Source organism: Astatotilapia calliptera, chromosome 14 (genome assembly GCF_900246225.1).
Source record: "Astatotilapia calliptera chromosome 14, fAstCal1.2, whole genome shotgun sequence".
In the NCBI taxonomy this organism is placed as follows: domain Eukaryota; kingdom Metazoa; phylum Chordata; class Actinopteri; order Cichliformes; family Cichlidae; genus Astatotilapia; species Astatotilapia calliptera.
In genome coordinates, this window is record NC_039315.1 from 26,461,872 (window position 1) to 26,481,271 (window position 19,400).

General features: G+C 40.4%; 2 protein-coding genes across 4 annotated transcripts in view; one reads left to right on the forward strand and one right to left on the reverse strand.

Annotated features, from left to right (window-relative positions):
• egfem1 (EGF-like and EMI domain containing 1) overlaps positions 1–19,400 on the reverse strand; it is a 55,892-nt gene that overhangs the window by 20,528 nt on the left and 15,964 nt on the right. For both annotated transcript variants that reach the window (XM_026192801.1, XM_026192800.1), the window contains exons 5-18: positions 17,986–18,108; positions 13,497–13,619; positions 11,142–11,267; positions 10,784–10,906; positions 9,135–9,257; positions 8,393–8,530; positions 8,028–8,150; positions 7,597–7,719; positions 7,268–7,519; positions 6,977–7,105; positions 4,983–5,111; positions 4,458–4,586; positions 655–789; positions 155–289 (exon numbers count right to left, since the gene is read on the reverse strand). In XM_026192801.1, the coding sequence (XP_026048586.1) occupies positions 155–289; positions 655–789; positions 4,458–4,586; positions 4,983–5,111; positions 6,977–7,105; positions 7,268–7,519; positions 7,597–7,719; positions 8,028–8,150; positions 8,393–8,530; positions 9,135–9,257; positions 10,784–10,906; positions 11,142–11,267; positions 13,497–13,619; positions 17,986–18,108 (1,911 nt within the window). The remainder of the gene's footprint in view (positions 1–154; positions 290–654; positions 790–4,457; positions 4,587–4,982; positions 5,112–6,976; positions 7,106–7,267; positions 7,520–7,596; positions 7,720–8,027; positions 8,151–8,392; positions 8,531–9,134; positions 9,258–10,783; positions 10,907–11,141; positions 11,268–13,496; positions 13,620–17,985; positions 18,109–19,400) is intronic.
• Positions 1,136–4,379, forward strand: LOC113036439 (EH domain-containing protein 2-like). Of its 2 annotated transcripts, none has more exons than XM_026192802.1 (6): positions 1,136–1,753; positions 1,875–2,051; positions 2,166–2,263; positions 2,655–3,067; positions 3,167–3,331; positions 3,438–4,379. In XM_026192802.1, exons 1-6 carry the CDS (start codon positions 1,533–1,535, stop codon positions 3,996–3,998), a joined length of 1,635 nt encoding a protein of 544 aa, XP_026048587.1. In that variant the 5' UTR covers positions 1,136–1,532; the 3' UTR covers positions 3,999–4,379. The 2 variants fall into 2 exon arrangements, with proteins under 2 accessions (XP_026048587.1, XP_026048588.1); XM_026192803.1 differs by having other exon boundaries at positions 1,908–2,051.

Genomic DNA, 19,400 nt, shown 5'->3' on the forward strand with positions numbered 1-19,400 from the left:
CGTTTGCAGAGGTTAAAAGGAACGAGTGATATTATTAATGCGAGCCAAACATCTGAAAATAACTGCACTGCATACGTTAGACGTCAAAATAACTGAACATGCGCTCTTACATTGGCTTTTACAAAGTGCTTTAAATCATTTTTTTTTTGCTTACCCAGTTGACAGTTATGTCCGTGAAGCCCTGCAGGACATTGCTGGCTGCACTCTCCAGTCTTGGGGTCACATGACCCTCCACCTGGACAGTCACATGGCTGCTCACAGCCGGGCCCGAAAAAGCCTGGATCGCATTCTACAATGAGACACGCAGATGCATAAAAGATTAAGATGGTGTGCAGTCTCTAACCAAATATCTTGGATACCTTCATCGAGTAGAAGCTTGACTGTTAAAGACCACCGACAACCTCCTAAACTCTTCTTCTTCTACACACTAATATACTAAAACTGTACTGCAAGGAAACAGCAAGACTCCCCTTTGTAGCTCACATTAGAGATGCATTACTGCAACTGGAAACATATTTGTTCATGTTTAGAACCTTTAAAACAGCTGAGAAAGTAATACGCCCTCGTCTCTGTTCAGCATTTGGCTTGAAAATGTAACCAAACACAAATCTTAACCACTTCATTCCTGTCAAGGAATAAACGTGCTTTTTATACCTTGTTCACATCGTGGGCCGTGATACGCAGCCTTGCAGAAACAGCTTCCCGTTTTGGGGTCACAGGCGGTGGAATGTTCTTGAACACAGTCGCACTCCTTGGAACAGCCCGCTCCGTGCGTCCACCTGGGACAAGCTGAGAGGTTTTAAAAACAGACAGAAAAAGGCTGATAGTATGGAAGTAGAAGGTTAGATTATCCTCTTGTGTTTGAGTAATACTACGCAAAATCCGTTCATTAGACACTTATATAAATGTTGATAGCTGCAGAAATGCTGCACTAAACCAACTTCACCTTCTGTTGTCTAAAGTTTAGCTGGTCACAATTTCATGGAAAAAAGGAAAATATATTGAAATTAAACATTCTTTGCTATCGAAATGCACTTAAAAATGAGCCAAACAAACACACCCAGTCACCATGTTATGACAACGATAGATTTCTGCTGGCTGAAGTCATGTGACTGCTGCCTCCTGTTTCTCCTGATTTATTGAACTTTGACTCCTCTGACTGTTTTTGCAAGTACTTTAATTTCTGCTTGTATATAAACGCATTTAATAAACAGATTTAAGTTTTGTGCATGACCTTTAAGTCTGACAATTGTTACATCCCTGTGGGTGAATCTTGCCAAAACTGTCCCCACACAGCAACAAAAGCTGAGCTGCACTCCACCCTGTCCCTCTCGATATTGGCTTTATGTTAGGTGCAGCTGCAGGCTCCAGTTACACCCTCTCCACCCTCTCTAATGTCCCGCTGCAGGATGAAGCAGACAGCTGTGAGAATCTGATAATATGCCTTGTGCACATTCTTCCATCATTTAGTTGGGTCTAAGAAGAGCGAGCAGCTTCCACACTGAGAAATTAAGAGTAAAACTGCTGTCGCCATGTCCTTCCGGAGGCTTTGGAGCACCCCGAAAGCAATGGGGGACGTCAACATGGTGACAGAGGAGCTGAAGAATCTTTATTACAAGCGGCTGCTGCCAGTAGAAAAATACTATTCTTTCCATCACTTTCACTCACCAAGCTATGAGGACGCAGACTTTGACAACAAACCGATGGTGCTGGTGATGGGTCAGTACTCAACAGGAAAGACTACTTTTATCAGGTAAGCTCAGGACTTGGATCATTAAAAAGAAAAAGGGAAAAAAGGGATCTGCATGCATTAACTTGCCATGTTTTAAACAAAGGGAGATAACAGTGCTGGTTTGCACCATGTGTGTCTCAAGGTATCTCATAGAGCAAGATTTTCTTGGTAGCAGAGTTGGGCCAGAGCCAACCACTGACTGCTTCACTGCCCTCATGTATGGAGAAGTCGAGGGAATCATCCCTGGGAATGCCCTCACGATGGACCCGAAAAAGCCCTTTCGCAACCTCGACCCTTTTGGAAATTCGTTTCTGAACAGGTGATGAGCGTTCACAGAGGAGAATTCCTGTTTGTATAATGTACTGATAGGATTATGCTTTGCCATTATTCCTATAAATGAATCAAGTAATCCTGAAATGCATCACATTTACAGGTTTCAGTGTGTTCAGATGCCAAATCAGATCCTTGAGAGTATCAGCATAATTGACACGCCAGGCATCTTGACTGCTGCTAAAAGAAAACTGAGCCGAGGTGAGGCTGAATGTCTTCTAATTTCCCTTTTAGTGCCAGAGGAAATTAACAAGCCTTTGCTTCTATTAATGTTGGACTGTGGGAGCAGAGTGATAAATGTAGTAGACCCAGTGAAGTAGGAACATTTCAGCCAGCAAAATTCAAACACTTGAAGGCAGAAGCAAAGCTGATGAAAGCAGTATGACTTTGGGCTGGCAGGAGATAAGCTGAGAGGAACTGAAAAGCCTTTGCTTCGTTTTATGGACACATTTTTCAGTGGGTGTAACCGAAATGGCTTGAAACCAGTGAGGACCTCTGGGATGTGTAAAACGTTCCTCGATGGTTTGAGGCTGTGAGGCTGTGTTACATACAGTCTTAATGAAACCCCTATGTTTCTGTTCCTTCTCCCCAGGCTATGACTTCGCAGCAGTGCTGCGCTGGTTTGCAGAGCGTGTCGATCGGATCATCCTGCTGTTTGACGCGCATAAGCTGGAGTTTTCTGATGAGCTCACACGAGCATTCGAGGCCCTGTGCGGTTATGAGGACAAGTTGCGTGTGGTTCTCAACAAAGCTGACAGGGTGGACTCTCAGTATCTGATGAGAGTGTATGGCGCCCTCATGTGGTCACTGGGAAAAGTGTTTCGAACCCCTGAGATTTTACGGGTTTACATCGGATCCTTCTGGTCAGAGCCGAGGCAGATGTGCGACCACTACCAGCTGATAGAGTTGGAGGAGGAGGATTTGTTGGCCGATATAAGGAACCTGCCACGCAACGCTGCAGTACGCAAGCTGAATGACCTGGTGAAGAGAGCGCGCTTAGTGAGGGTCAGAAATCAGCCGTTATGATAAATTCCAACCGGTACTTTGCATATACAAATCCAGCTGCTGTGGTGACCTTTATGACTCCCTTGTGTTTCTTCACAGGCTCATGCACACATTATCAGCTATCTGAAGCAGGAGATGCCAACCATTTTTTGTAGAGAAAGCAAGAAGCATAATCTGATCTACCAGCTTCCCGTGATTTTTAGCAAGATTCAGCAGCAGCATCGTGTCCCAGCTGGCGATTTCCCCGACTGCACAAAGATGCAGGTCAACAAAACAACTTCTTTGATTATTGTTTAAATACCATATTTGTTAGATTTCATTCACTCTAATGTTCTGTGTTAGTCTCACATGCGATTGCACACATTTTCAGGAGAAACTTTTGGGGCAAGACTTCTCAAAGTTCAAGAAGCTAAAACCGAGCCTTATGGCCTCCTTGGATAAACTCCTCAGCACTGACATCGCCAAGCTGGTCCCCTACATCCAACAACAAGAACAGAGAAAGCGATCCCTCCACGGAGTGCTGGACGGGGAATTTTTGAGAACATTCAAGCCCGAGCATTACAGCAGAGACCCGTTCAAAGAACCTCCCATAGACGAGGGGAGCGAGCTAGATTTCGATGAGTGGGTAGTGGAGAAATACAAACCCAAATACGATGAGATTTTCTACAACCTCAATCCAACTGAGGGCAAACTTAGCGGAACCAAAGTCAAAGAGTGGATGACAAAGACTCTTCTGCCCAACTCTGTGCTCGCTCACATCTGGAGGCTGTCCGATGTAGACGGGGATGGCATGCTGGACGATGAGGAGTTTGCTTTGGCAGTCCACCTCATCGAGGAGAAAGTGGAGGGCCACTGGCTCCCCAGAGAGCTGCCTCCACACCTGGTGCCACCATCAAAACGGCCAAGTGAAGCAAGCGACGTGTCGGTGTGAACTTGTCATCCAAAGGAAACGGAAAGCTGAGAACGTGTATTCATTACAAGTAAAATTAATGCAGATTTTTTACAATGTTGGCAGTTTGAGTACTATGAAAACTGAAGTGTGTGTGTGTGTGTGTGTGTGTGTGTGTGTGTGTGTGTGTGTGTGTGTGTGTGTGTGTGTGTGTGTGTGCAAACCTGAAAACGTATTAACAGCTGACACAACCTAAAGCTTACTGTTATTGGTTATGAATGATTTGATTTTGAAGTATTATTCACACTTTTTTTGACAACTACGTTATTGTTGTCATCTTATAAGGAAACACAACAGCAAATATTATCAGTTGCATGGACAGTCTCTCTTCAGCTAATGCAGTAAAAGTTTCATATTCCCTGACTGTTAAGCTTTTCTTTAATATGTGACATTAAAAACATTGACATTGCTATCACCAATATTTGAACAATTCTCACTCACCCAGGTGGCAAAAACGCCCATATAATCCTGGAGGGCACAGGCAGCCTCCATAGAGACGATGGCAGTGCACACTGTTGGGACAGTTGCACTTTCTTCTGCAGTGCCTCCCAAAAAAACCCTTTGGGCAACCTGTGAGCAAGAATAATGCCAAATAAATTAGTCCCTGCTTAGATTCAAAAATACAACAGAGCCCACATGCCTCATTTGTGAGAAGACATCTTTAATAATGGTAATGACTCATTCAGCACACACTGAAGCAGAGTACAGGGCAGTGATTTCCAAACCCTGGGATATCAAGATGAATCTAGTTATTTATAAGATAATCACCCTGGTATGAAACAAGCTTTAATTTATGTTTTTTTTCCTTATCTTTCTAGCATAAATCTTTTTAATGACTCGTCAGTTTTAGAGGATAAAAGCATTCTGACAGATGTCTAATCACATAGTTAAATTCATGTGGAGGGGGTCGCAAGCAAACTAGACCCAGGTGGTTGCATGCGTCTGTAGGAATGCGTGTATACAAACCATCCTCGCAGAGCAAGCCTTGCACCCCAGGGGGGCACAAACACTTGCCAGTCACAGGGTCACAGGAGCCTCCATTCTGACAGCGACACAGGCTGTTGCAGGCCTGTCCGTAGCTCCCCTGTGGACAAGCTGAAGAGAAAGGAGATGAAGATTTTTTTTTGGCTCAAAAAAAGTTCAGTGTGGAAATCCAAAGATATATATATATATTTTTTTTTTTTTAATTTGAAAATAAACACATCAAAAGCTAGAGTTTTGGTCTAGGCAGTAAACACTTTCAGCTTCCGTCCTCTCTTTCCTGGTGTTGTGGGTTTGCCTGACTTTCTTAATCTCACTGGCCTTGTTAGCAGTTCTGAGAAGAAACAGCTGGCTGTTTAAGACGTGCTCAAGTATTCTAATCCATCAAGTTAACTGCTGCTTAACTTCCATATCGCAGCTTCTTTACAACAGTTTTATATCGCAGGATGAAATTGTTTAAAATAGTGTAGCAACGGCAGCACCCTGTGGAACAGGATAAGAACAGGAAATAGTTCAGAATGAATGAATTAATATATAAATGAAGGGACAAGACGTATTTAGAGAAATCATAATAATATATGAAAAAGGCAGTGAACAGGTCAGTAGGCAAGGGTGTCGTTTTGTATTGAGGTACCCTCTTGACCAGGTTCTCCCTAGAAAAAAAGTTTGTAATCTCAAGGGACTTCCTGGTTAAATAAAATAAATACTTAAGGCATCCTGAGACAACATGTATAACAAAGAGAGCTAGTTTTAAACACCATAAATACTTGTAATGCTTCAACAGCAGTATTAAGAGTTGGCACACTGCTTCAGCGATATGATTCAAATATAATTCAATTATTTGAGATATGGGAAAGAGTAACCCAGTTAATTATATATTTTTTTATATATATACAACTTCATACAATAAAAATGTTATATGTCACATTTTTTAAAGACCATACATGGCCCATATTTTTTTCCTTATAGCCCCCTATGTTGTTGCCTACTGCACCATTCCCCATATCTTTGCCTCAGGCAGCAATATTCCTCATCTACTCCACCTGAAAATGCTGCCCAGGCCCATCACCTTCAGGGTGTGCATCTGAACACTGCCTCCCTCAGACTCTCGTTTCAGAATGCTTCTAATGGACTTATCACACGTGGCTCTCCTCCTCAGGTTCAGACCAAAAGACAGCCATTAATCACAGAGCTGGATGGGAACAATGAAGCTTTGCTTTGTAACCCAGTAGTGGACATCCTTGGCCTCGGGCTGTGCTCTTGCTGTGGGTCCTGGCCACAGTAGTAGCAGACAAATTGATTCCCCTGGCCCTCTTGTGTTCTGGAGCCCATAAACAACACAGCCTCCCACACAAGAGCCGTCAGGCTTTGATACATGACGCTGGATCGATGCACACAGGGAGCTATGTCATCTTTCTTTAACTAGACCATACTGCTAAAGGCAGTTCAAATAGCTCTGGGAAAACATGTGCCTTGTGATACAATCAAGGCTATGTGCATGCCCGTCTATGCTGTACTGTTCAATGTACAACTGAATCAGATATGTGATCTGGACATGACTCATTCGCTTTGGTCAATTTTCCCATACAAATAAATAAATAAATAAATAAATGTCTCCCCTTCATCCCTTTCTGTCTGAAAGTGAGATGAGGAGATGATCATGTGCCACTTAAAATAATGGTAAATATGGAGCCAGTTTCCCCTCTAAGGCTTTGTCATAATGTGTCATTTGTATACGAAATACTTTTATAAAGTCACAATTTTTTTTATTTTTTGTGCAAAATAAGCCAATGAGATATAGCCTAGTATTTACAAATCCCACCATATAGTTTTTATTACTTCTGGATGGAGCAAAGTCTTCATGCTAAGCTAACTTGCTACAGTACACTGATGACAGGTGGCACATGATTTATCCCGAAGGACAGTGTTTGTGTTATGATGGAAAGACGTCACTTCAGAACACTTTTAAAGATCCTCACTCTCGTTGCAGATGACCCCCGTCCAGCCAGGCAAACATTCGCATCGGTCTCTGTTTTCGTTGCACGCTCCATGCACGCAGTCTTCACAGCTTACACTGCAGTCCTCCCCAAATGAGTCATCTAGACACACTAAAAAAGGAAATTCCAAAGGAAATTCCTGAAGATCATCAACATTTAATAGGAAAACAAAAGGAGAGTAATAAAATAATATTGATCTGGTCAGGCACAAAGTGCAGACTCAGCACACATGCTTTGTTTTTCTTGTTTTGGGGTTTTGTTTTTTTACTGTACCTATGTGACTTTCCAGTCTGAGCTCTCCCCTGCGCTCTCTCAGGATCTCTAATACTTTTTCACTGTCACCACGGTGACTACCATCATCGTCGTCATCATCTTCGCTGCCGTAATGGGAGCGCAAGGCTGCCGTGTACTGCAGGAGCTGAGGAGCATTGCGGAACAGCAGGTCCGGTAATCTGCCAGCCTCGAGCTGCACTTCCTCATCTTCCTCTTCTTCATCTTCCTCTTCCAGCTCTCTGCCGTAAAGAGCTAAAGAGACCAAGTACAATGTTATATGTCAAGAAGAAATGCAGAGTGGTATTTGGAAAGCTGAAAATGTTACTCACACACGCAAGAGCGCCGGTCCTCATTCAAACGGAAGCCCTGTTGACAAAAGCACTCGTACGCTCCCACAGTGTTGATGCAGTATTGTTCACAGTCCGAGATCTCTGCCAGACACTCGTCAATGTCTAACAGAAGAAAATGCAAACATAGTGCAAGTATATGAAAAGATAGTGTAGCACTGCAAGATGACACAGATATGGATTTTTTTTTTTTCTACCCATCCAGAAGTTGCACTTGACTGTACATCGCTTTTTGAGTAAAATGTTCTTTTTTTCCCCCCTTTTCTAGTAGGAACTGGCCTTAAAAGGATTAATTTTTCAGGACTCACTTGGTAAATACGCTTTTTAGAATTTGTGTCATACACAGCTTTGCCACAACACAGAAAACCTTAATAAGTACCAGACTAGATGATCTGCTAAGAGTCCAACCTTACCGTCACAGCTGCAACCGTCTGGATTTAGTCTGTAACCAGGCCAGCAGCTGCATTCATAGCCGCCTGGATAATTTTTACAGAAGTGGCTGCAGCAGGACTCCTCACTCACACACTCATTATTATCTGTGGAAAGTATTAAAGAGCTGGTATGAAGAGATCCTTCTGAAGGACTGAAGCACAGAGCCAAAACACATTAAATAAAACAGGTGAAAACAAAATATACATATATATATATATATATATATATATATATATATATATATATATATATATATATATATATATATATATATATATATATATATATATATATATATATATATATATATATATATACACACACACACATGTATAGAAGGTCTGACCTACACAGGTCTTCCTGTCTTGGTCAAGCTGGTAACCCTGGTTACAGGAGCAAAGAGGGCCATTGGTGGTATGCTCACAATGATGAGAGCAACCTCCGTTGTTCTTCTCGCAGCTGTTTACAATCTCCATCTCAATGCCTGGAGATGAAAGGATCAAACCACAACAACAGTACACAACCACAGATGAAATATAGGGTCAATGACACGGGGCATTTTTGGCTAATAGTGACTCTGTAAATCACATTTAATTTTGCATTTTATATGCTCAACATAAATACCTAATGAGAGTATGATGGATTTAAAAAGGATATAACTTAGGACTCGGTTGAATTTTGAGGCATATCACGCATGTCAGTCCTGTGTGCTACACTGAAATGTTTACAAGCAAAGTTTTGTGATTCAAATTAAAGAGCAGTTTACAAGTAACCTGGTATTTGCGTTTTGTTCTGTTGTTAGCAGAAAAAAAAGAAAATGATTTTAGAATGTGCAAGCTGCACCAGCCTGCGCTATAGTGTGCAGTGGTATTCATATTTATTTAGCAAAGGAAAGGTTACTAGTTAAATTCCCATTACAGTCAAAAAATCCCTTTGGGGTTAAAAATAAAAAAACTAAGGCACATTTGAATCAGAACATTTTCAACAAAGTCATTCTGAAATGATGTAAGTTGTTCTCTTATTTGCATAATAAAAAGCACTCAGCAGTCTTTACAGTTTGTGGAAGGTAGGCTGAAGTTCTTACTTACGGTAGCATTGTTTAGCATCAGCACCGAGTTCAAAACCCGGATGACACACACAGCTAAAGGAACCCAACATGTTGACACAACCATGGGAACACTTGGCATGGCCAGAGCTGCACTCATCAATGTCTATAAGAGGCAAATATTAACAAACTTTAGATCCTGGTATGACAAATGTCAACAGATACACCAAGACATGTAGGCAGAAACACATGAGCATGAGAAAAGTCCACTGATTGTGTCAAAGATTTATCTACTGTATTGCAAAACTGCAGAATATTATTCAGCATCATATTAAGAAACAGGTAAACAGGATTTCAGTGTTCATGAAACTTGTATCCTGGAACCTGACTTTCTTGGTCGAGTAGCAGCTAAGTCTCCAACCAAATCCAGAGTTCCTAAAACAAGTAGATGTGCGCAGTCCTGTGGAAAGTTAATTACAGCTCTCAACATCTTGCAGAACCACAATTAGCTATAACATTAAGTAACTACTTTCCATATGAGTTTCTCACAATGTAGCGGAGGGAATCTGGCCTACTTTGAATGCTGTTTCATTTAATTGAGGTCTGTAGGCATTGATTTATGCACAGTTCTCTTAAGGTCCCATCACAAAATTTCATTTAGGTTGAGATCTGGGCATTGACTGAGCCACTGCAGGACCTTGATTATTTTCTTTTTCATTTCATGTCATTCTGTTATAGTTTTGCTGCTGTGCCTGGACTCATTGTCCTGTTTCATGGCTCAATTTCAGCCATGCTTGACTCTGCAATCCCATAAGGAAAAGAAATAGTAAAAACTTATAAAAGACTTGCATAAGATGTGGCCTACTTCATATAGTGAATCATATAAGGCTTACATGATTTACTCATGAAAGTGGCCACTTTCTCATTACTTTCATATATTGTTTTAGTAAGTATCCAAAACATACAAGTTTCATTTATATAATTTTTCAAGGGATCTTATATCTTTTTTCACTTTTGTATGCTTTTCATATAAGTTTCACACAAGACAGATACAAACTTTATAATATTTATATATATCTTTTCCATATGGGATGCTTTGGTACACAGTTGAGTTCATGGTCAACTCAATGACTGCAAGGCATGAATCGCTACACCCCCACCATCATGCTTGACAGTTGGAATGAGGTCTTTGTGATGATATCCTGTGTTTGTGTTTTATGGCCAAACCTCTTCCCTTTGGTCTTATCTGTCCAAAGGGCATGCTCCAGAAGCCTTGCAGATTGTTCTGTGCCATGCTGCCATGTTGTTTTTATAGACAAGTCATACTTTTTCATTCTTTTTGTAACTGAACAATCAGGAACTTTAACATCCAGCATGCTAACTGAGGTTGCAGAGTCTGAGAGGATTTTGGAGTTTCTTTAAGTTTAAAAGGGTGAGTTTGCTGGTAAGATAATGGTATTGTATAACACACACCTGAATGCTTAGACCTGCTCACACCTGCCAATGATCTAATAATTAAGTGCATTTGATTAGTAGCGCCTCGTTGCTACTTGCCCTCTTAGTTATAGGGAAGCAGTAATGGTGTAGTTAGTTTCTCACAGGACTGCATAGAAAACTTTCTTTCTCACATACAGGAAATCAGAGGTCTTATCTGAGTTATAGCTATGTGAGTGAGAGAGAGGGCTTTGTCACCTTCACAGTTCTTGGCATCTCCAGCCAGTGTAAAACCAGGTCGGCAGCTGCAGTGAACTCGGCCTTCTTCTGAAGTACACATCTGGCTGCAGCCTCCATTCCTCTCCTCACAGGGGTCCCTCACTAACACGAGGAGAAACATACACATACATATATTTGCAGAATGAAGCCAGGTCAGGACAGTTTGATGAGGACAATTTGTATTCTTGACATCTGAATCATACACATTAATATATTTTCTGTCACAACAAGATTGCTAGTAAAATTAATCAGTGCATTAGAAAATCCATGAAGACTATTCAGATTTTGAGCTGTGTAATGCACAGATGTTTCTGCACCAAAAGTTAGGCTGACTTACATTTACAGTGTCTCCCATCCCTCTTCAGCTGGTAGTTCTTCCGACACTCACATTTGTAGTGATTGTCCCCCGTGTCCACACACTTGTGTTCACATCCACCATTCAAGACAGAGCAGGAATTCACAGCTTAAGAGCAAAGAAGATAGACGAGTGCTCAGTAAAAAAAAAAAAGTCAAAGTCATAAAGCCCATCCGCTCAGGTGCTCAAGTGCAGATTTAATGGGGCTGAAAGTCGCACTAAGTTTTCAGTAACTTAGAAAGGATGATAAATATAACTGAATTTTCTGGCAATTCAAAATACCTTTCACAGCTCAAGTTGCACAGCTGTATAATTGTGGAAAACACTTGAGTAAATGCAGGAAACTGGAAAAAAAAGGTCTTCAATAGGCCTGTTGGTCCAATGACTACCTCTAGTTTATTTTCTAATGATCTTTCCATCCTATCATTCCTGCAACTTAATGACGTGCCAAATATGAATATTAGCCGTGTGCCTTCTGGGTGCTCTAAACACAGACATGATGACACAGGCTGTAAAACTGAATGAACGGCAGGCTTTTAACACTGATGACTTCCACAGACACAATTAGCCATCCCTCTGCATCCGTACCTATCTTTTAACACAAAGCTGCAGCTGGAAACTGAGGGCATTAGGGGACATACATAGAAACAGAGATGTACCGATTTTCTCCAAGTAACAAATTGTTTCATTAAATGACAAATTTTATGGTCCTAAAAGGGTAAAAGTACTTTACCGCCTTGCATTTCTCCTTTTAAATTGTGTCTGAATTTCTCACAAGGATTATTCAATGAAGCTCTAGCTTCTACGCTTTCATTCTGTTTTTTTCACTACATTTGTTTGTTACATTTGTACAAAACCCAAAGTGAAGAAATTAGTTCTGGCATTAACTGTGTTCAGTGACTGCTACCAATGAAGTCTGGTTTTCATTGGACTGAACACTCACTGGCCACTTCATTATGTAGACCTTGCTAATCCTGGCTTCAGAACACCCTTAATTCTTTGTGGCACAGATTTATCGAGGTGGTGGAAACATTCCACAGAGAGTTTGGTTCATGTTACAGCGTCACACATTTGCTCCACATCCATGATATCGCCGACTTTGGGATTACGATTTCACGTTGTGCTAAGAAACTATTCCCCACACCATTATGCCAACACCCGCAGTCTGAACCCTACCGTCTGAATGTTGCAACACAAATCTAGACTCATTAAGCAGGCAACATTTTTTCAGACATCTATTGTGAGCTGTAGCTTCAGGTTCCTGCTCTTAGCTAACAGGAATGGCACCCACTGTCATCCTCAGCTGCTGTAGTCCAAGTTTTCATATCTTGAGATGCTCTTCTGCATACCGTGGCTGTAATGACTGGTTATCTGAGTTATTAATGTCTTCCTGTTAGCTTGACGCAGTCTTACCATGTTCCTCTGACCTCTGACATTAAGAAAGCATTTTCGCCCAGCAAGCTGCCACTCACTGGATATTTTCTTTTTGTTGAACTGTTCTCTGTAAACAATAGAAATTGTTGTGTGGGAAAATCCCAGCAGCTCAGCAGTTTCTGAAATGCTTCGACTGGCTCGTCTGGCACCAACAACCTTTCTTCCCCTATTGTAATGCTCAGTTTGAACTTCAGCAGATCATCTTGACCATGTCTGCATGTTTAAAAGCACTGAGTTGTTTACGGACTTATTACAGATTTGTGTTAACCAGCAGTTGAGAAAGTATACATGTCAGTTATGCCTCCAGTTTGCACTCTTGGTAAGATAAGATAAGATAAGATAAGATAAGATAAGATAAGATAAGATAAGATAAGATCAACACAAATCATGGCAACAACAAAAAACGAAAATTGCATACAGACCTAAGCATAAATGACAAAATATTGCCATAAACACTAAAAACATCAGAGACAATGATGCTGATGGATTCTCGTATACACACTTTCTACATCCATGTTCCGAGTAAGTGCATTATCAGTGTGTATCCTAAGTATTTGTATGGCATAACCTTTCTAATGTCATGAACGTGTAGTAAAGGGCTCTGATCGCCAGATGATCTGTTGCTTAAGTTTCATAAAATAAATATGGTGAGATTGACATTAATATTCCCATCAAAAGCTTGGAAAGAAAGCTCACAAGCAAATTCTCAGAATGTCAGGCTATCCTTCAAAAGTGCAATAAATTCAAACCATTTTTTTAAAAAACTGTATTTTATCTGTTTTATTACAAAGAGAATGATTGCAAAAAATCCTGAATTATTAATGTGGGAAAAATACGGTGTGGGGAGGAGTAGATAGAAAACAGTTTCCACAAGTGCTGTAAATCCTTTTCTTTAGTACTTACCGATACAAGTTCGACCATCTGAGTGCATGCGGAAGCCTTCACTGCACTCACAGTGATGGGAGCCCGGTGTGTTGACACATGTCTGCTGGCATCCTCCATTGAGCTCCTCACATTCATCTACATCTGAACACACAGATATGCAATGCATGCATACCTCATACAGATATATATTTATATGTATTCATGCACCCAGGGGCGGATCTAGAAGGGTGGCATGGGGTGGCAAGTGCCACCCTAAAATGATCCCTTGCCACCCCAAGTGCCACCCCAGTTTTGCATATGACAGTGTTGTTTATTAAAATAAGATAGCATTAACAGTTTGAGTGTAGTTACAGTCAACAGTGAATATAAATGCTAAAACTGAATGTATTGGATAGTGTTCCCGCCCTGCAACATTAACAAATGGTTCAGCCCATAGCAGGACCGGCTTTTTTCTTGCTTTCAGTAGCAAGCCATGCTTATGATTGTGCCAGAGCACATTTTGAACAACAACATGGGAATTTCGGATTTTACACAGGTGTTTGGATGTTACACTCTGGAAATGGAAGAAAGGTGAGTGTTATGAACCCTCTGTGGTCCACCGACACGCTGCACCTCCAAATCACATGACTATTTTAAGGTGACATAGCAACAAGCTGCAGCCACGCTGAGTTTCTATTTCAACCCACACTGAAAGTTCAGACTTCAAAGTTTTTACATTTTAATTACAGGCCAGTAAATCCAGAGTTATGATAATATATATAAGCCACGCTTTTTTCCTAAATACTGTCGTCAGGTTTTTGTGTGTGTGTGTGTTTTAAGCGTTTTCTAAGGACAGCGCGAAAACAGTAAAGAAAGGGGAAAAAGCCACCGCTTTCCTATCGGTGGACAAATGCACCATGTCGACCAATTCAAAAAAAAGTCAACATATGGAATTTGGTTGTTTAGGAAGAGGGAAAAGTTTTGGGAGTGACTGTAACAGCAGCGAGACAGAGCGAGCAAGTGTGTGTGTGAGAGAGAGTTTTTAGATGTGGGAGATTTGTGATGGTTAGTGTGGAGTGTATACTTAGTGTATTGTGTTGTCTTGTGTAGCTGTTCTGTTGTGTAGTCGTTTTGTTTTGTGCATATGTGTTTGGGTGGGGGGGAGGCTTTGATTTTGCCACCCCATTTGATTTCTTTGCCACCTTCATGCCACCCTAAGAAAATTTCTCTGGATCCGCCCCTGCATGCACCACGCCTTGCTTCTGACTGATTCAAATATGAAATTTGCAGCCATCACAGTGATGAATATGGAACAGTTTCTCTGCTTCTTGATTAAAAGTTTTCGCTTTGCTCATGAATGAGACACCTGTAACTGTGGTCAGTTGTGAGAGAACAGCGTTCAATTTAATGAAGGATTAAAATGAGCTTTTTAGAAACAAGGAATTTATTACATCCTTAATTTTAAAAAAAAGTCCCACCCAGCTTTGAGGTGGTCTAATTAAACATTTCGTTTGACGCACGCCAAATAACAGAAAATGAATAACGCAATTTTACGGGATTGTGGAATAAAGAGGTGTAATTGTGTAATTTTAACCAATTTTAAGCTCCAATTTCTCATGCTTTAAAATGTTAATTATTAAGTGTGCTGTTCAGCTTATTCCCCCATCAGCTCCTTCAGTTTTACTAGTGAAGAAAAACACTAAGAGCTAACTGCATATTATGTCTCCTGTGAACAAAACGATGAAACGGTGAATATCATCAAGACTTTTACAACTACACTTTCTTTGGTGTGAGTGATGAGTGGTTTATCATGCTCTTTGCACACGATTCATTTGTTCACTGTTTTTCCTATAGTGTGTGTCAGAGAGAAGGAAGCCGTGAAGCCAAAAACCTGAAACCTCAACTCACGTATACGTATTGGGGACGGTGCTCATAAGATCCTCCAAAACTCTTCCTGCTTGTCATCTCTGACTTTTTGAGATTACACTAATTCCTTTGTTAGGCCTGTGTGTGCAATGACTGCCCAAATAAAGTTTTATTTTGTGTTTTCTTTTTGTATTTTTCCCAGGAACATGTGGTTCAGTTTATTTGAGCATGCACAACACAACCATAATTCTGGTTTCTCTGAGGTCAGAGAATTTCCTAAGTACTACAAATATACTAAATCACTTTCATGTAGTTTATGTGTGCATTTATTTGTGTTTGTGTTTTGCTTTCTACACATTTAAATATCTGGCAAACCCATGTGGGCAATCCTCTCCAAAGTGATTGCAAGACTATAGTCGCCTAAAGAAATTCCTAATGGTTTGCCCCATTCTTTGAACATATACATGGATGTTAGAAATATTTACTGCACATTGCACTCGTAAGGTGTGTGCCACTGAAACAAGGCTCTTTTGTATGACTGCTATTGTGAATGATGCTTAACATCCAAAACAGCTGAACAGAAAAAAGTTTGTCAAGGTTGCTTATTGGTTTCCCCAGTTGAGATCATTTCAGCGTGAGACACACAGTGAGGTGCATGCAGGGCTGGAGGTGTCACAGGTCAGGAGGTCATATCATGTGACAGCAGAATTGTTGAGCTAACACATACAATTAGGCGAAACAGCAGCCCTACTAACATGCTGCTGAACTGCTTTAGTGGCACAAATGAGGTAGAATTTTTTTCTTTTTTTAAAAAAAGGTAGTCTAAATGTTAAAAGAGCCCATTTTAGTGAGAACCAAAAACTCAAAGCAAGTTCTCTCACCAAAATCTTCAGGGTGCTTCAGTTTTGGTCAGATAAAACTCTAAAAATAGTAACGTCACTTTCTTTTCTGCCACATGTTAAAGTCAAAAACACTCTTTTCTGCCAGTAATTTAACCACATGTAGTGAACAAATGGGGCAACTGTGGTTCAGGAGATAGAATGGGTCACCCGTCCCGGTCTGGCTCCTCCAACCTGCATGTCAAAGTGTCCTTAGGCGAAATACTGAACCCCAAGTTGCCCTTGATGCATCTATTGGAGTGTGAGTCTATGAGTGTTTGGTGCAAGTGAAAAATGCTATGTAAGTATCAGGTTGTACTTTCACGCAAATTCACACAAAAGCCCCTAAAATAAGAAATGAACAGCTGCTAATGCTGCTAATGCTGCTCACTCCTGACTTCTCCAGCAACCTGTGAGGCATAAAAATGTTAGAGTGACACTATCCTGTCTTAAAGGTCAAAGATCAGGAGCATTTGTTCACACCTGTAGCTTTTAGGAACAAATGGGCGCGCCGCTAACTCAGCGTATTTCTTTCAAAGAAGACAGATGAACTGGGAGGGCACGCTTGTTATAATATATCAGCACTGCCTGTGTGGACAGATGCATGTGTAGGTCTACAGAGGCCAGATCATTTAAATGTAGCAGATTCAAGAAATACTTAGGGAGAAAACACAAAGGCCACTGAATTACCTCACATGGATGAATGTGAACAAATGCTCACGTTCATTTATAGATGGCACCAATGTTTTTAGTCAAAATAATAGGTGTCACTATGTAAAAGTTTCTAAAGTTAACTTTTTTCTCTCTGAGTTTAAAAAGCCCAAAAAGTATACAATGAATGGTAAAATAAAGGCCTAAATTAAATGTACAGTGATCATTTTTTGTGCTATTGCTGATGGAGCACAGTACCACAGGCTCATGTAAATGATGGCATATGTCTGCCTATACAGTAGATGAACACTGAGTGCATCATCTGCATAAAGAAACAACTCCAGTAAAGCTTCTAATCAAGAGATTGAGAAAGGATTAGGAAGGAGAAGAAGATGGGCAGATGCTGAAAAATGGATCACGCCAGTGTTTTCCTGCAATGTCATAATTATTTTTTCCTAACCAAGCAGTTTTGGTGCCGTAACTTTGACTGTTTCAAATGGGAAGTTGCATCAAAAATAACGTTATGATTGGCACCTAATGTCTCTACCATAACGTTATTTTTTACCCTAATAAACTTGCACAGAATTTCCGTGACTGTGTCTTGATTGCGATGCTATCTCGCTGGGAAAAACTTGACCACAGGCAGACAAGCAGCCAAAGTAAGCCCATGCAAAAATGCCTTCATTGTAGTTCCTGTAACTAATTACTCAGTGCATTTATGATTTCAGACTAAAGGTAAATTGAAGCAGGAAAGTGGACTGCCATAAAATGTTGGAAGAGAAGATGATCGCATTTAGGGCTTTCTGTGCAAAAAGCTTTATAGTGATGTCATAATTAATCAGCTAGGGGCCGTCTTGCTATGGGGTTACACAAGCTGGGACACATAAACATGACGCTCAGTAGTCATTAGTACTGAGTTACATGAACTCGATTACAGAGAACAGAGTCGTAGCACTACTAAATGATAACAAATTCACAGGCACATTATATTATATTATATTATATTATATTATATTATATTATATTATATTATATTATATTATATTATATTATATTATATTATAATAATAACAATGAAGTTAACCCAGGAGGTCAGTGTTTGTACGCCAGCTATTTCTAGATGTCCACCTTACCATTGCAGGCCTTGCCATCTGGCCCCAACCTACTGCCTTCAGGGCACTTGCAGTAGTAGCTGCCAATGGTGTTGCAACAGTACCCCTCACAGCCGCCTTCATCCACTTCACATTCGTTAACATCTGAAAGAAGAACATTGAAGGCTAAGTTCACTAAGTTAATTCACAGTTAACAAAACATTGTAGCTTAATTAAATGTGACAAAAGGATTTTTGGCCTCACTGCATCCTAAACTCTTTGTAGGGTTTTTGTTTGTTTGCCTCTTTCCTTTCTTTTTATTTTTTTCTTTGTATTATTTTAGGGTCTTCACCTTACAATACAATGCGTCTTGAGGAACTGTTGTTGTGATTTAGTGATATATAAATAAAATTGAAGTCTATTGACAGGATTTAAGGATCGGTGCACTCATGAAGCACAATGAAAGAACAGGAGAAAGTCTCATCCCTGCTGCTCAACCACAAACTGCTCAAGTGCAAGAGACACAATCCTGAGACCACCGAACCTAACACTCCGTTTACCCACAGGGCACAACCAAGAGAGATGGACTAAGACCTTGCCAGGGGAGGCTGAGGAGTATGATCCCCCTAAACGTGAAGCACACCATCCAGACCCTCTTCTTGAAGAGGTTTTTCAGTCCAGGTACAATCTCCCCAACTTCCACAAACGTTGCATATGCGTGTTAGCTGTTACAACCCCACAACATCCAGAGCCTTGAGAAACTCGGGACAAATTTCATCCACTCCAGAGGCCTCGCCAAACTACCTCAGTGACCTCACCTCCAGTGATGGCTTAGTCATCCCTTTTGTCCCTAGACTCTGTTTCCTCTACAGAAGGCATGTCAATGGAATTGAGGAGATCTTCTAAGTGTCCCTTCTACTACCCAACTAAAAGTCCTCATTCGAGGTCAAATTTAAAAAAAAAAAAATACTGGCATTAAAACTCTTTTCAAAGTCTTAATATGTTTATCTAACCTTACTTCTTACTTGGTTTTCCCAACCTTCTAATCTGGTGTGATATCACCACACAAATTTTCCTTTATCTTCTAATATGCATGAAGCGGTAACAAGAAACCCTATTAATATGAATGATCTATGACACATGGCAATGAGATGTTGCTCTAAGTATTATTTTTATAGTAGACAGATTGTTGGCTGAAGATTTATAACAGGCAGGTCTGGTAAATGTTGCTAACATCTGCAGTAGTTATAATCGAGCAACAAAGGAAGACATTTTCATTTATGGCATTACTTTAAAATAGTTTCTGGTTTGTAAAACGGGCTTTCATTTGATATACAGAAATACTTTTTTAAATTTTTTTAATTTATTTATTTTTTTGCGTATTTCTGTTTTACTGAAGTCCCCACTGTTTAAACTGCTTTCTATTGAAAACACTACAATCTTTCATACCACCTTTA